The following is a 17,880-nucleotide window of genomic DNA, read 5'->3' on the forward strand; positions in this document are numbered from 1 at the left end:
TTTATTTTTTGAAATCACTACTTTCTTTTTTATTTGCATTTTCCATACTGTCCCAACTTTTCCTGACTTGAGGTTGTAAGTCAAAATTAAGTGAGTTTTCACTAAAAACCATTAAAATAATCTGACAGAAAGCAGGATGTTAAGTGAGTAATATAATCTCATTTTAAAATTAAAACAAGATTAATTTTGCTTACCCTACTGGCAGATGATTTGGCTTGTTTTAAAGAGCCTCTATTAGGGGGTTTTGAAAATGAGCTCCCATGCAGTGAGTAACACAGCTCTGAGTGAATGAGAACATCTAGCTGAGGTTTCAAGAGTTCGCCCTTAGCTGATGATTGATAATGGAGCTTGTTTGGCATGCTGTCCCGGGAGAGAGCCCTGAACTCGTGAGATCCTCGAGCCTGGGGCTCCCTCCCGTTGCAGGGCGAGAGGGGAGTCCGAGTTCAGGTAGGTCTCGAGAACTCCCCTGCTTGATAATGTTGGAAGTAGATTGATGCTGTGAAGTGTCTATGCTGTCAATTTAGATTTGTCAATTTACTTATGTTACATGTTTTTGGTCTGTGGAAGGAAACCGGAGAGCCCGGTGAAAACCCACGCAAACACGAGGAGAACATGCAAACTCCGCACAGAAATGCCGACCTGGCCAGGAAGCGTCCGAGCCGGTGACATTCTTGCTGTGCAGCCGTGGTGCTAACCACTGGGCCTCCGTGCTGCCCTGACAAGGAAATGGGAGGAGTAGGGGTGGAAGGGGGGATTCTTAAAGACGAAGATTGCTGAAGTAAGATACTCTGGTTATTTATAGTGGTTAAGTAGTCGTCTGATTGGTAAATCAGTGTTAGCTAACGTGGACCAGATGCTATCTGTCAGGGTTCTGCCACTCTGGTCTTGTAAATTCTTGTTTTGGTGGCAGAGCTCGGACACTACCCATGTCTGGTCCTGTTTCTGTCTCTGTGTGTGCGCGCGCCGTCGTGGGTGTACGCAGAGTGTGCGCGCTCCTGCTTGACGCGGCCGCGCGCACGCTCTGCGTCCCTCAGACGCGTGCGCTCTTGTCCTCGTGTTTGTGTTTTCGTCTGTCAGCAGCGTGGCGTTTCATTCCCAGCGTCTCAGTCTTGTTGGTTTCGGTTTTGGTCGGCGCTGGGATGAAGCATGCACGCTGCGTGTGTGAGCGCACGGTGAGTGTTTTCATTCATCGTGTGCTCGTGTCTTGCGTCTTTTGTCAAAGCACGTGGCTCTGTGTTTACATTGTGGTCACGTGCTTTTGTCGTGTGCTTCAGTGTTGTGTTATGTGAGCGCATGGCTTGTATTGTCTCTCTGTGTCATGCGCTCTCCCGTCTATTGTCTAGTCCCACCCTCCTTGTTTACTCATTATTAGTTTGTCATGTTCACCTGTGTGTCAATTTACTTTTTGCTTTATAATCCCCCTCATGTTTTCAGTCCTTGGCCAGTTCGTCGTCGATAGTTTCCTGTCTTGTTGTGTCCAGCCCTGTCTTGTCCTGCCAGTCCAGTCAAGTTTGTTTGTTCGTTTATTTGTTTTATTAGATTTTTCCCCCTCGTGGTTGTTTGTTTTGCCTTTTTGTTTTCATTTTATAATGAATAAAAACCCATTTTTGCTGCACCTGAGTCCTCGCTCCTTTTCCTAACCTCGAACTTGACACTATCAATCATAAGCACGTGCTCCTCTTGAAATTTGTTTATTAATAAACTTCACTTTAATCTGAAAGTGCACAGCGTTTAAAAATATAATTTTTTAAAATAGAAAATTCGACTCTGAGTCGTTTAAATGATTCGTTGTTGGTCCGGATCTTTTGCCTATTCAACATTGACACAATGCCAAAAATGAACTGCTGGATCCGGTAAGACATGAACGCGCCTTTACATTTGCAGAGTGCAAGTGTGTGTGGGACTGATCCTGAAGATGAGCGAACATTAATAAGTGAACGATCTGGTGATTAATGCAATAATCTACCATGCAACGGGGGATTTGTCAGCCGTTTGTTAAAGGAAGGATCAGAAAAGACTATTGATGTATGGGAGCTTGACAGGAACTTTATCCGTACACACTTCATGGATCAGTTCCTTCCTCCATTTTACAAGTGTAAGTAAGTGTGATTAAAATGGCCGCCTCCTTGTTTTCTCTAGCTTGCAAATGATGTATTTAATTGTGTTTTGTTACTTGTAACCGCTTGTTCTGTATCAGGTTAACTCTTTATATTCTCATATCGCGACTTAAACCACGTTGAAAACGTGACGGGTGCTTCTTTGTTTACAGATGTAAATGTGTTTGTGAGCTCGCGATCCTCTGCCGTTTGTCGTAGCTATGGCCGCCGTCAGCTGTTCCTACACACGTGCGGCGGTCAAGGTTCAGAATAGTTCAGCTTTTGCCACTGTGTGGATAAATACTGAATGTGTGTCATGGTTTAGAATGGAGCAATATGCTGCTGTTTAACTGCATTGCTTTAATGCACTCCTGCATTAGGCTCACACATTCACTCTGACTACTTCAACAATGTTGTTAAGCCGTGCTGGGCATTTCTCTCAGTCTTGCGCTGAACCTAGTCGACAATCACAACAGACTGCGTCATCGGACCAATCAGGGCAGTTTAGCCTTACGCTAAGAAGGGAACAAATGAATCGCTGAATGAATCATATGGGAGCCGTTGGAAGAGTTAATTAAAAGAAATGCATATTATAAGACAATGAAATTGTTTTTTTGACATTGCATTCATATCATCCTTTTGCTGGAGACCCCAAAATATAACCTTTTATAATGCATTATAGGGGCTGTTTAGGGAAAAACCCACTTGATTTTGACTCATTTTTTTCTAAAAACAAATCACACACTTCTTAAGTTAAGAAAGTTTGGATTTTTAGGGTGCTTTCACATCTGTAGTTCGCTTCATTTGGTCCGCACCAAGGGTAATAAATGATGCATTGTTGCATTTTCTGCCATCTTTGGGTCGTTTCCACACCACACTGCTGGCTTTGGTCCGAACCAGTTGAGACGAACCAAAATGCCCTCATCTGACAAAATCAACATCTCTCATTGGCCAGATGTTGTTGAATATATTTCCTAAACTGCTTATTGATTGGTCAGAATTCACGTGCGGGAAAATGCCAATGAACTCCTGCAAGTAAACAAAACCGGCAGACACAAAATGTCGCTTTTTACTCTTGAGTGACGACTACGCTGACTGATTGTATCCCTTTTTTAGACAAACTATACATTTCGAAAATGAAGCGCGGCCGCGGCTAGAAAACAGTGTTTTAATGCATCGCTCGTCACTTCAGGAGGAGACGTGAATTAATTTTGCTAAACTGCGACATGGTCATCTTGCGGAAATATTACCAACGATCCATAGGTAGTGTTTTCCCCTCTCTCTCTCTCTCTGTTGGTAAAGCGCTGTCAACAAATATTTTCCTCCATATCCCATAATGCACAGCGCATCGACCTACGGCAGCTGAATTAGTCCAAAAGGCGAAGTACTTTTTACGGTTGGACCTGTTTTAGTACGGATCATCTTCTCATCACAAACGCTCCAGGGTTCGTTTGAAAGCGTACCGAGGCCACCTCTTCAAGCAGGTCTCAGTATGCTTATTTGGTCCGCTTTTGGTGCGCACTCGAGTACGATTGCTGCATTCTCACCTGCCCAAAGAACCGCACCACGAACTCTGGTGCGATTCAATCGAACTAAATAAGGCAGGTGTGAAAGCACCCTTAGACTAGAAATAAGATACAAATTTGCTGTAAAAAGTATCATGTGTGCAGTGCAGTGTGTAACGTTAGCTCTATAATGTAAAATGCTGTATACTTGTGTTTAAGGCCTCTGGCGGTATCGTCTGCGATGCGGCTCTCGGTGTGTCTCCAGCGAGAGAACGGATGAGATTTTCTTCTGTTCGGCTCTTCATCTTCATCATCCGCTCCTCCATCATCGTCTGTGCTTTCTCTGAGGGTCAGGCTGAAGGAGCTGTCGGACGGGCAGGAGTCTGTAAAGTGCCCGGGAAATTAAAATAAACATGTTTAGATGTTAGTATTATACTGTTTGTTTTCAGGATATCTATAAGCTAGTTGTCACGGTTGAGATAAGGGGAAAGGGGCAATGACTCACTAAATGGGTTTTATTAATAATTAAATTAAATTAAAGATAACAAAAACAACCGTGAGGGGTGAAAACATTAAGAAAAAGAAAAAAAAAACATACTAGACTGGGCTGGCAGGGATAAGCAGAGCTTCACATGACAAGACAAGGTGATAATCAAAGACAAACAGGCTGGGGCAGCAGACAAGAGGGAGCTATAAAGAGAACAAATTAAGAAACAAACAGGTATACATAATAAACTAATAATGGGTTAACAAGATGGGAGAGACTAGATGATAGACAAGGGAGCACATGGCTCAAAGAAACAACACAAGCCATGTGCTCACTTAAAACAGGACTAGAACACACAGCCAATGAGAGTACTCATTAACCGCATGTTCACATGAAACACAACACTAAATCAAGTGGCCACAATGTAAACATGAAGCAACATGCTTACACAACACCAATAGAAGATATGAGTACACAATAAATAAAACACCAACTGTGCACTCACACATGCGCATGCATGTTCAGATCCCAGGGCCGAACGAAACAGAAGCCAACTTGACTGAATCAATGAGAATGAAACAGCACGCCGCGAACAAACAACAAACACAAGGACAAGAGCATGCATCCCAAGCCCACACGGCCCTTGAGAGCAGTAAGGAACATGCTCACACAAGGACCAAGACACAGACAATTACAGGAATGAGTGCTCGACTGAAAAAAACTCGAGCACAACATAACAGAACACAACATGCAAGACAAGACAGGACTAGTGTCTGAACTCACCACCAAAACAAGAATTAACAAGACCCAAGTGGCAGAATCCTGACACTAGTGGCTCTAAATTTTACGTTTGGAAGATATAAAACTGATATAAACACCTAAAGCTTACAGTGCAGATTTTCCCCTCCTGCCTAAATGGATCAATGCTTTTTTATGACATCACCTCATACTTCTGTTTCTCATCAAATCTTCTGAACCAATCAAATGCTCTCTGGTGTCTGACATGCCCCGCCCCATTCTTCTCATTGGCTCTTCATTTGATGCGCTTGAGCTCAAGCATTCTCACTGGCAGAGCTGTGAGAAAACCAAACGCTATTGGCTGCTTTTATAAAAGGGGCGGGGCTAATCTATGTCCCGCCTTTTTTAAATTTTCCATTTGAGATTACGTTAAACATCCAATAAAATAATGCACATATCAAAGCACTTGACGAGACCTTTAATGACGGGCCAGCCGCTGTGAGCCTGCGGATCTGAGAGAGGAGAAACCAAACACGACTGGAGCTCCACGGCCTCCAGCGCAGAAGAAGAATCCACTGAGATCTGACCAAGACAAAGAGAAACAAGGCTCATTATCATATTACATGGACTCTGTTCACATTTGTGTGTTTCTCAGCAGGAGAAGTCTTCATAGTTGGTAAACTTAGGGTGCTTTCACACCTACACTTTTGTTTCGGAACTAGTCTCGTTTGCCCAGTTAGCGCGGTTCGTTTGGCATATGTGAAACCACCATTTGTGCACAGATCCGCGCCAAAACAATCGCTCCGAGATCGTTTGAATGAGGTGGTCTCAGCTCGATTGAAACCAACTCTGGAGCAGATCGATTGTAGTGAAAAAGCAAACGATCCGAGCACGGTTATATCACAGTGTTTTATGGATATGTAATTGGCATACGGCTGTATGAAGAGAGAATTATGAGTAGGGCGGGGGGCCGGGAGGTCATTCAACAGACATCCCAAGTCTCCCTGTGCATTTGGGGGAGACTCCCTGATGTCTGCAAACGAGTGATAATCTCCCGGTAATCACGCGTCTCCCTCCCAGTCTTCAAATACATCGCGCACCCTTCTCACCCCTCCACACTGCATCCCTCCTCGCTCTTCAGACACGTTAGCACACCCTGTCAAACACCACCAAACCACCACCCTCCCTGACAGCTGAGCGGGACTCTGCAAAATAAACCCTGAAACTCTGACCAATGTGAGGAGAGTTTACTCACACGTGACTTGTTTAAGCTCTTTTGGTCCGTTTAGAAACTTTGCAGTGTGAAAGCGAACCGCACCAAGAGCAAAGAGCAACACTGTACCAGTTTTAATCCCTGTATCGGAACAACTGAATTGATTCACAGGTTTGAAAGTGTAACGGAGGCCAGCTTGTGAGTGCTGTGCAGGTAAACCTCACTCCTCTGACCTCTAAAGGTGCTCTAGCGACAGATGCTAGAGGCCATAGTCTTTAGCCTTCTTGTTAGAGCAACTGACTCCCATGCGGAAGGTCGCCGGTTCTATACCAGCTCGGAGCGGGTTGGGTGGCGTAGGACCGGTGGGGTTACATTGGTGCCGTGACCCGGATGGAAGTGAGTTTTAGGGGGGTGAGTGTAACGGAGGCCAGCTAGTGAGTGCTTTGCAGGTAAACCAGACTCCTCTATCCTCTAAAGGTGCTCTAGTGACAGATGCTAGAGGCCATGGTCTTTAGCCTCCTTGTTAGAGCAACCGACTCCCATGCGGAAGGTCGCCGGTTCGATCCTAGCTCAGAGTGGGTTGGGTGGCGTAGGACCGAGGGGGTTACAAAAGCATTCTTAGTGCACAGTGATTGGGAGAGTACAACAAATCATCTATTTACAATCTTTAAAAATAAAAGAAACTCTCCATGATGGCGTTATCAAAAATTAAAATAAAAACAGTGCGAGACTGAAACGTCAGAGAGTAGAGAAATTAATCATTTTATTGCTAACTATTGCATTACTATAGTAAACAATAGTATTTTCTTGCTAAGCTAAAATTTCCAAGAGAAACGTAGGGTGCTTTCAAACTGGTGAATCGATTCAGTTGTTCCGAAACAGGGATAAAAGCTGTTACAGTGTTGCTCTTTGCTCTTGAAGCGGTTCGCTTTCACATGGCAAAGTTTCTAAACAAACCAAAAGAGCTAAAACAAGTCACGTGTGAGTAAACTCTCCTCACATTGGTCAGAGTGTCAGGGTTTATTTTGCAGAGTCCCACTCAGCTGTCAGGGAGGGTGGTGGTTTGGTGGTGTTTGACAGGGTGTGCGCGACATGTCTGAAGAGCGAGGAGGGATGCGGTGGGGAGGGATGAGAAGGGTGCGTGACATATTATAGGACCAGTAGGGAGACGCACATTTTCCGGGAGATTATCACTCATTTGCGGGCATCCTGGAGTTTCTGTGCATTTGAGGGAGACTTCCAACTCTTCCAGGACACTTGGGATGTCTGTTGAATGACCTACCGCCCTACTCATAATTCTCTCTTCATATAGCCGTATGCCTGTTACATATCTATAATACACTGTGATATAACCGGGCTAAGATCATTTGCTTTCTCACTACAATCGATCCGCTTCAGAGTTCGTTTCAATCGACCCGAGGCCACCTCATTCAAGCGATATCGGAGCGATTGTTTTGGTGTGGATCCGATCGTGATAGGTGGATTTACCGATACCAAATGAATCGAACTAACTGGGCAAAGGAGACAGGTACCGAGACAAAAGTCTAGGTGTGAAAGCACCCTAACTGCATTCTGACAAAATATTTGCCCTCTCTCACAAATGTAAATTGCATTTATTTTTCAATTATTTAAACATTAAGTGATATTCAACACAAGCAAGAACATTTTCATAGTATTTCCCAGCATAAAAGTATCATTATCGCCCCCTGTTGGTTCGGGGTGTGCTTAACATGCATCACAGTGCATTATTTTGCGTTTTCATGTGGATGGAGTTTTTTTTTTTTTGAACGAAAGCGGGGGAAGCTGTTAATTAAAACACCATGTACCTGTGGATATGGCCTAAGATGTTAACATGAACTTTTTAATCCGATTGCTATCTTAATTGTGTGAATGCAGATGTACGCACTGACCTGCACGTAGACTCGCTCGTGGGCACTGATGACGCAGGGCCCGACGGTTCTCTGCTGGAACGCCTCGCTGACAAACAGCTCCATGGACAGCAGTGGAGACGCAGCGGTGGTGTCGCCCCCAGGGCCCCACAGAGGAGGAGCATGAGGAGGAGCGGGAGGAGTACTTGGAGCCAGAGCTGGAGCCACACCAAGAGATGGAGACACCACTGATGGAGACAAAGGAGCAGGCAGAGACCACACACAGCTGAGCTGAACACACACAAAGAGAAGAGGTTTTACTTCAAATAAAAGAGATGACTTCTTTAAAAAAAAATTATAATAATAAACAATAACTTCAATAAATGTCTCACATGAACAGCCAGAGGATTAGACTCGTCCCACAGCTCTGGGCTCGTCTGATTGGTCAAACCCTCGGACGGTTTCTGTTTCCACAGCAACACCTGGAGGACAGAAGCAGAAATGCAGCATTAATGATGACATCAGATCCTCTATTGAGGAAAACACAGCATTAATAATGACAGCAGCACCTCTATTGAGGAGAGAATAATCTGTGCTGCTGCAGTCAGAGCAGGATGACCTGGGTCAACACAAGCTGCTGATTTATACCTTTATTTAACACACATACACACCGCCACACACACTACGACAAAAATATACGCACAATAAGGTCTCTGGTTTCACTCTAAAATATATTCATTCATTCATTTTCTTGTCGGCTTAGTCCCTGTATTAATCCGGGGTCGCCACAGCGGAATGAACCGCTAACTTATCCTGCAAGTTTTTACGCAGCGGATGCCCTTTTAGCTGCAACCCATCTCTGGGAAACATCCACACACACATTCACACACTACGGACAGTTTAGCCTACCCAATTCACCTGTGCCGCATGTCTTTGGACTGTGGGGGAAACCGGAGCAAATCTACAAATAAAGTATATATAAGATAGCTTCACAGATTAGCTTTGAATTGATACTAGCATGTCATGTATTTAAAATACTCTTAATTAATTTAATTTTTATTTATTTTTTTAACACCTTTGAACGTACAACACGTTTGGAAATTACGTAGAATAAATTTATTACTCTATCAAGCAATATTTACCTTGATTTTTCTTCTTGTGTTGTTCATAAATATTTAAATTCCCTCTATCTTGAACATGTTCTCAGATGGCGCTATACATTTTCATAGAAACATAAATAATCTCACCCAAATCTTTTAAAGCGACACTACAGTGTTGTAGAGCTGCACAATTAATCGTTAAAACATCGCGATCTCGATTCGACCCCCTAGACGATCTTAATCCAGCATTTCTACGATTCTGCCAATCATATGTTCAAGTTCAGGAGAGAAGAAAAGGCGGCTGCACGAGTCTTTTCATTGTTTCACACACATTGCTCAGTGACGTTGACACCTCCAAATGATGTTGAATGAGCCACATACTGTATTCATAAGGTATAATTCACCTATGAAGGTAATTTTTTGTCTTAATGTAATGATGTTTTCGCAATCGGGAAATCACACGTGACCGTGAGCTGTTAGGGCTGCGTCCGAAACCGCATACTTTCATACTATACAGTACGCCAAAATCAGTATGCGAGCCGAGTAGTATGTCCGAATTTATAGAATTCGAAAATCAGTATGCGAGAAGTACCCGGATGACTTACTACTTCCGACGAGATTCCGGAGTGCGCATCCCATGCAAGCTGCGCTATCCCATGATGCCCCGCGAGCGAATTCATGAATGGAAGTAAAGCGACGCAACTGACGCAGGTAGGTCACGTGACCATGACAAAATGGGGGATGTAGTACGTCCGAATTCCATTCATACTTTTCACATTCATACTGTATAGAACGTACTTTTCTAACGGCCGAGTAGTACGTTTAAATTGAAATGCAGTACCTACTGAGTAGTAGGCGGTTTCGGACGCAGCCATAGAGAGGGCGCGGCTGCGCGCTCTACTTAATGATAGACGCGCGCGCGTCTACTTTAGTGAACAGAACCTGCATATGTTGCGAGTAACACGTAATACAGTTGTAAATAATATTCAGTTTGTGGCACAGAGTCATCGTTTGGGAGTCGCACGCGAATTATGAAGCACTTAGCAGTCAGAATGAAACCGAAAGTGTGCACTTCATTTAAATGATCGTATGGCATTTTAGAGTTATGATTACGACAAGCATTTGATATGTTTTTCTTTCATAGCGAACCCACAGTTGTGCATGAAAATAAATGTTTACAATGTTAGTTTAAGTACTCTAGCCTATTGTTGAATATAATCTGATAATGGCAAATGTCTGATTTTACCAGTGAATTAAATTGTCTAACATGACAGATAGCAAGCATATATCTCAAACATAATAATTCAACATCAGAATTATTATACAGTAGAATAGAATTATTTATAGAAACAGACCTACACATAATATTATTATTGAGGTTGTGCCATATGTTTGTTCTTCCCATACCTTTATTTTACATCTACAGAATTGTGAGAAAATCGTGATCTTTATTTTAAGCAAAAAAAAAAATCGCGATTCTCATTTTAGCCAGAATCGTGCAGCTCTACTTTGTGGTGGAAACGACACCAATACTGTGCGACAGCTATATTTTGTATAAAAAGTAATATTGATAATTGTCTCACATTAATAACTATAAAATATTTAAACTATTTTACTAGTGCTTAATTAGGATACATTAATAGATACCAGATAAACAATATTTTAAAATTTTATCTTCATTGCTGACGTTTAAAACTCTGAGTGTGCGACAAGGCGAAAACACTGATTTTAACACCTAAAAGGAGGTTGAATAAAATTAAAAATACAATAGAAAGCTGGTAATTTTTTTATAAGTAAGTTTTAACATTAGTTTGACAAAGATGAATTTGAACAAAATTATATATGTTTTTGGATATATGATCAAAGACATAAAAGGTTAAAGAATTACCCGTAACACATTCAAAAAGAGTTGTGACAGGAGCAGTTTAGAGCTAGTCATCAGGTAAACTGGTGAAATAATGATGCAAAGCAGGTGATGTCAACAGGTGATTGCAATTATGATTTGGTACAAAAGCAGCATCCGAGAAAGGTCTTGTCCTTTAGGAGCAAGGATGGGCCGAGGATCGCCAGTTTGCCAACAAATACATGAGAAAATGATTGAAATGATTAAAAACTATGTTCCTCAGAGAAAGAGAGGAAGACATTTGGATATTTCACCTTGAACAGTGCAAAACATTATTTAAAGATTCAAGAAATCTGGAGGAATTTAACTGTGTGAAGGACAAGAGCGTAAGCCTATGCTGAACAACTGTGATCTCCGATCTTTCAGGCGGCGCTGCATCAAGAATCCTCATTCATCTAGAAGCCATATCACCATATGGGCTCAGGACTACTGTGGCAAACCTTTGTCAAGTACCACAATGTGTAGTTACATCCTGAAATGCCAGTTAAAATCCAAAAGGAAGCCCTATGTTAACAGTGTCCAGAAGCGCTATGCAGTTTTCTGGGCTTCAGCTATTGTTTTAGGAGAAATGAATGCTGTGTGGTCCGCACCAACCAGATCGTTACCAGCAACAAGCCCAAATGCCAGGCTCTGTCATGGTATGGGGTTGTGTCAGTGCCCTTGGCAAAAGTAACTTGCACTTCTGTGATGCACCATTAATGCTGAAAAGTACACAGAGACTTTGGAGCACAATCTGCTGCCTTTTTTTCAAGGGACGCCCATGCATATTTCAACTAAGTTAGTTTAATAGGTTAAGTGGCACAGTGAAACCGGTAAATATCTGGGAAATTTTTCGAAACGACTTTAAAGGTAAATTAAAAAAAGCCCTGTTCACACAAGCGAGGACGTTATGAAATTTTTCAGGAAAGGAACATTCACTCACCCATTCCAAAATAGCGGTAAATTCTGACATAATTAACCAGAAATGGCCTCTAAACCGCCGCGCTTGTATTTGTAAACATTTGACTACGTTACAAACTCTGTGGGTGGGTCAGTGTTGTGAACAGCTTTGATGAAAGCATAGAGAAACACTTCGCATGTCGAGATGTTCATAATATGTGTGTGTGCTGGCGCTCACCAGCTGCTTTACGTGCACTCGCGTGAGCTTGAAGGTAAACAAACAACGGCTTATCATAAGCATTATCGATAATTATTTACACCGTTGGCATTAAGAAGGAACATATAAACATTGTCTGACTAACATCTAGCAGCTAAAATGTGTCTGGAAAAACATTCACAGGCATTTATTCTCACCAACCGCGCGGACATGAATGCGTCTGAGTGTTCTGATTGGCTAAAGTAGACGTCTTACGTCAGCACGTTCTAGACGTGAACGCGCTCTTTCTGGTAATCTTTCTTCTGAGTTCACACAGCGCAGCATTCCGGCAATTTACCGGTGATGTTACAACTTCACTTTCCGGAAAATAACTGGAATGAATTTACCGGTGTTTTCAAAAAGGGCCTGCTTACACAAACAGATCTTTCTGAAAAATTAAAGGGGCTATTGTCAGCATTAGTACTGTATTCTTGACACTTATTTGTACTGTTTGTCTTTGGCTTTTTTGTCCTCTTCTGCTGCCATCAGTTTTTGTTTTTTACATTTTAATTGTACTTTATAAATGATAGTGTATTGTATGTTATTATGCTGTGCTCCTATTTTAGATGTGACTTTTTAACATTCAGTAAGGGATCTGCAGATGAAAAATAGCCATTCTTGGCTAATTCTGGCACATTTTACATTAATGTTTATTAATGTGCATTGACCCTGCAAACAAATAAACTAAACTAAACTAAAAACAAGACAATACAACACCACATTCTGCATGTGCATTTTCCACATTCTTTTCTTTTTCATTATTTTATAACCTATTTAAACATATTTTTATCAATTTTTTATTCTTATTTTTATAATTCTTATTATTTGTTTTTATTTTCTTACACTTGTCTTGTATTCCTGTTTATGTAAAGCACTTTGAATTGTCTCTGTGTATGAAATGTGCTATATGAATAAACCTGCCTTGCCTTACATTACACAGTCCTGGATGTGGAGGAAGAGGATACAGGTACTTGACTGGCCTGCCTGCAGTCCCGACCTGTCTCCTATAGAGAATGTGTGGTGCATTTCGAAGCTCAAAATGCCACAAGAAAGACCCCACACTGTTGCCCACTATAAGACTTGTTTGCAGGAAGAATGGGACAAAAATGCACCTGAAACACTTCGTTATTTGGTGGCTTTTGTCCCTAAACGTCCCTTGTGAAAAGGAATGGCAACATTACAAAGTGGTAAATGCTTCACTGTCCAACATTTTTTAAAATGTGTTTCACAAAACAATTGTAATACGTGTTTTTTATGGGGAAAAAAAAAAACATTAAAAATCCTGAGGAACAAATTAAATAATAGTTGTCTGCAATGAAATAAGAGTTAAATTTATATTTGGAAATCACTACTTTAATTTTTTATTTGCATTTTCCATACTGTCCCAACTTTGTCTGATTTGGGGTTGTATATTGTGGCGAGGGGGTGTGGCCGAGAGCTGTGGGAACGGAATGAGTCCGCCACGTAAGTGAATGCACCTGCGGTGCGCACCGGGCTCGAATCCCACAGAAGGAGCTCTGGACTATAAAAGGAGGAACGATGGCAGAGGAAGCCGAGAGAGGACCGGGCCCGAACATGTTTTACTTTTGCTTTCAGTTTGACGGCAGTCTCCATGAGGAGCTGCCGTCCGTTTGTTTTGGTTTGTTACTGTTACAGTTTTTTACAATTGCTATGACACTTTTATCAATACATTGAACAAGTTTACTAAACTCTTAACACAGTTAGCACAACATCTGTCTTCGTGGGCTATACAATTAACACATTTCTTGTTGTTTTGACACAAAATGCATCTAGTTAACACAAATTTAAAATGCTTTAACTTCTTTTACACACAAGCACAACCAAGAACAAAACAATGTAATTTTACAGTCAAATTTACAAATGCTTTAACACAGAATGTCAGAACAGATAACGCCATGTTCTAAACAGAAATTATATAGGATAAAGTCAAAGTGAACAGCTGTTCTAATTGTGAATTGAAACACACGTTTATTCCCTGTATTTTATTCAATTGCCAATGAGAAACAGCATATTGCGGTTTATATATATATATATATATATATATATATATATATATATATATATATATATATATATATATATATATATATATATATATATATATGACAGCTGATTCCCATCTAGAAAGCACACTCATGTCTTGTTTTGGTTTTTCCAATCACATGATCATATGTTCTAATAGAGGACTCCAATACGTCCATGTAAGATTATGCAATACAGTCATTACTGTACTATACACAGTGTGTTTTGCAGTAAACTACTCTTTAAACCTGGAGTTCATTAGTACATACAGTACATATACAGTACAACATTTGCATACACGGTGTCTAATTACTTTCAGAGAGTCATGAAGTTAGAGGCCAATCAAGTACCACATGAAATTTTCAATGTTGACAAGGCTGGGGATGTCGCCGTAGGAACAACATAATAGGCCAAAGGGCCACAGTTACCGTGCCGGGCCACAGAAGATATCAAGTATAATGTGGATGAGAACATGTGGCAAAAGACCGAGCAGAATAGAAGATTACTTTGTTATTTTATTATAATTGTGGTGCTTTTTCTGTTTGCAGTGATGTCCTTCTGCAAAAAAAGTCTGTACTGCAGAAATTCTGTGTCTGTATTTTTTTTTTACATAAACTGTAAATTTTATAAAGCAATTTTTTTTCTTCGTTTTGTATAGAATTTTTGCCGTGAACGAAAGAAAATGCATGCATTTACTTAACCCAACAAAACAAAACTGTAACGAGACTTCAAATATAAGGGCAGAGCTGACACATAAACTAATGGAGTTTCTGTAATGTCAGCTGATGATGGTGTTTTTATTGGCAGTGTGTTCTGATTGACTGAATGTTTATGTTGGAAGAGAACATGTGTTAGTGTTTTGAACAATAATTTCATTTTGAAACATGTTTGCAGTGTTTTGTTAGACATGGTGTAGTGTGTTCGTTTATTATTGTATTTTGAAAAGTAGTTTAGAGGTTTAGTTTATAATGTGTGATTTTGAGCATAAAATTAACTGTTTTGCCAATTGTGTGTTTTAGGTGTGTTGCTGCGTTAAGAGTTTAGCAAACTTGTTAAATTTATTGAAAAAAGTGTCATAGCCATTGTAAAAAACTGTAATAATAACTAGTTTAAAAACTGCGTCGGTTCTCCGCCTCCTTCTTCCCAAACAACGAACTCTATTACATGTATAAATACTGTATATAAATACATTTTATTTTAGAGCAAAACCTGAGCCACTATTTTTTAAATCACACAAGCAACACAAATCGTCTTGAGAAACAAGTGTGATGCTTTAGCAGATACAGCATGTGTTTAATCATGTTTTACTCTCACTGTGTTTGTGTAATGAACCCTTCCACTGGCTTCATCCATTTCTCCCTCGGTACCACAGGAAATGATGGGGGAAACCAACAGGAAATGACTTCCGTTAAATTCAGCTTTACACTCTGGATCTTGCAGGGTCACCGCCGTCACTGGCCAAACCTGTGTCTGCAGACAGGTCAAACAGTTTGGCATTATTATTATAGGTCAGATATTATAATTATATGCATTATTATTATTTATTTTATTATGATTTTTGCCAGTTCCCTTCCTTGTTCTTCCTTCACGTCCCACTTGCACATTTTTCTTACAACACTTATATTTGTGTAACATTTATTTTTAGTTCACTGGATCATACAGTGTGTGTGTCTGCTACCTTTAGCATCTGCATATCCACGGTAACAGTCAGAGCTCCGCCTTCACACTGATAGCTGAGCGCATCAGCACTGTCAATCGTGATGTCATCGTGATGATGCCAGACTGAAGACGCATCATCAGAGTCTGAAGATCACAAAACACATCGTTATAGACACACACCAGTGAACAACACACTCTTTTCTATGTTAAGAATATAAGGTCAAATGTTTTGAGAATATTTGAAATGTAACGAGAGTAAAGAGAACAAAAAAGTCGAAATGTTATGAGAATAAAACTGAAAAAGTTGAAATGTTAAAAGAACAGTCAAAATGTTACGGGAAAAAAAGTTGAAATGTTACGAGAATAATGTTGTAATGTTATGAGAAAATAGTTGAAATGTTAAGAGAAAAATGTCGAAATGTTAAAAGAATAAAGTCGAAATGTTAAAAAAATAAAGTTGAAATGTTAAAAAAATAAAGTTGAAATGTTACAAGAATAAAGTCGAAATGTTATGAGAATAAAATTGAAATGTTTCGAGAAAAAAGTTGAAATGTTAAAAGAATAAAGTCAAAATGTTACGAGAATAAGGTTTTAATGTTACGAAAATAAAGTCGAAATGTTACGAGAATAAGGTTTTAATGTTACGAAAATAAAGTCGAAATGTTACGAAAATAAAGTTGTAATGTTACGAGAATAAAGTCGAAATGTTACGAGAATAAAGTTGTAATGTTACGAGAATAAAGTCGAAATGTTACGAGAATAAAGTCGAAATGTTAAAAAAATAAAGTCGAAATGTTACGAGCATAAAATTTAAATGTTAAAAGAATAAAATGAAAATGTTACGAGAATAATGTTGTAATGTTATGACAAAAAAAGTTAAAATGTTAAGAGAATCATGTCAAAATGTTACAAGAATAAAGTTTAAAGAGCCCATATTATGGGTTTTTGAAAATTCCCCTCCATGTAGTGTGTAACACAGCTCTAAGTGAAGTGAAGTATCCAGCTAAGGCTTAAATCTGTAAGAATACAGTGTTTAAAACGGTTGATTCATCTATAAAAGAGTCGACTCATAGTGCTTCAAACGAGTCGCCTTGATACCGATTCATTAGGTGTTTCGCCATGACGTACGAACGAAACCAAGTTATTCACGTGCACGCGCAAACCAGGGAGATTTCAAACCTGAGGCCCCGCCCTCTGACGCAGAAACCCAGAGATACACACACACACCCACAAACACACAAACATGCCGGTGGATTGAAGTCACACTGCAGATGGATATATTGAGTCTCTACCCAAAGATGAAACCTCAGCATTACAGCCAAGCAGTTGGAAACTTCTGGAAACTACATGCTACAAAGAATACTTCATCAGCGTTTGTTAAAGGAAGGATCAGTAAAGAGTAACTTACTGATGGACGTCAGGATGGATTTTTCTTCCTCCATTTCTCAAGTGTAAGTACGTGCGATTAAAGTTGCCTCGTTGACTCTAGCTTGCAAATGTATTTAGTTGTGATTTGTTACTTGTAACCGCGTGTGCTGTATCAGGTTAACTGGCTATATTCTCTTATCGCGTGCAAAGTCACGTTAAAAACTCGACGCGTGCTGCTTTGTTAACGGAGCTCCGTGGACGGGGAGTAGTGTGTGTTTGTGTGTGTGTGTGCGCGCGCGCGTTGTCGTCCGGAGCAGGGTTAAGTGCATGTGTGTGTGTGTGTGCAATATGCGTGTGTGTGTCTGTGAAAAGAGCAGAGTGAGAAGCTAGGAGATCTCCTCAACTGTTTTTGAGTTTTTGCTCAATAAAATAGTTAGTTGTCTGTATTTTCAAGTCCATCGACTGTATTTACATTGACCCACTGGCAGCTAAAATCCACGCCTACACTATCGAGCGTGTATGCACTGTGATTACTTTTATATTGCTAATTAGCTGTTTGGCATTTCACTGTCTGACTGAATGCAGTCGACCAATCGCAACAGGCTGTCATTGGTCCAATCAGCGCAGATTAACTTTCGCGCTAAGTTAATAAGTTCAATAAAGTTGAAATGTTACGGGAATCAAGTTAAAATGTCATGAGAAATAAGTTAAAATGTTAAGAGAATAAATCCAGTATGTTACAAGAATGAAGTCGAAATGTTACGA

General features: G+C 40.4%; 1 protein-coding gene across 20 annotated transcripts in view; it reads right to left on the minus strand.

Annotated features, from left to right (window-relative positions):
- engl (endoglin, like) overlaps positions 1-17,880 on the minus strand; it is a 48,777-nt gene that overhangs the window by 20,108 nt on the left and 10,789 nt on the right. For 14 of the 20 annotated variants that reach the window (XM_073943847.1, XM_073943845.1, XM_073943853.1 and 11 more), the window contains exons 9-14: positions 15,767-15,891; positions 15,403-15,558; positions 8,300-8,389; positions 7,950-8,198; positions 5,303-5,408; positions 3,810-3,984 (exon numbers count right to left, since the gene is read on the minus strand). In XM_073943847.1, coding sequence (XP_073799948.1) covers positions 3,810-3,984; positions 5,303-5,408; positions 7,950-8,198; positions 8,300-8,389; positions 15,403-15,558; positions 15,767-15,891 — 901 coding nt within the window. Of the gene's footprint in view, positions 1-3,809; positions 3,985-4,199; positions 4,292-5,302; positions 5,409-7,949; positions 8,199-8,299; positions 8,390-12,886; positions 13,715-15,181; positions 15,559-15,766; positions 15,892-17,880 lie in introns of those variants that run through there. The other 6 variants (XM_073943858.1, XM_073943859.1, XM_073943857.1 and 3 more) reach the window with 2 other exon arrangements.

The sequence above is a fragment of the Danio rerio genome, chromosome 3 (assembly GCF_049306965.1).
Source record: "Danio rerio strain Tuebingen ecotype United States chromosome 3, GRCz12tu, whole genome shotgun sequence".
NCBI classification, from domain to species: Eukaryota; Metazoa; Chordata; class Actinopteri; order Cypriniformes; family Danionidae; genus Danio; species Danio rerio.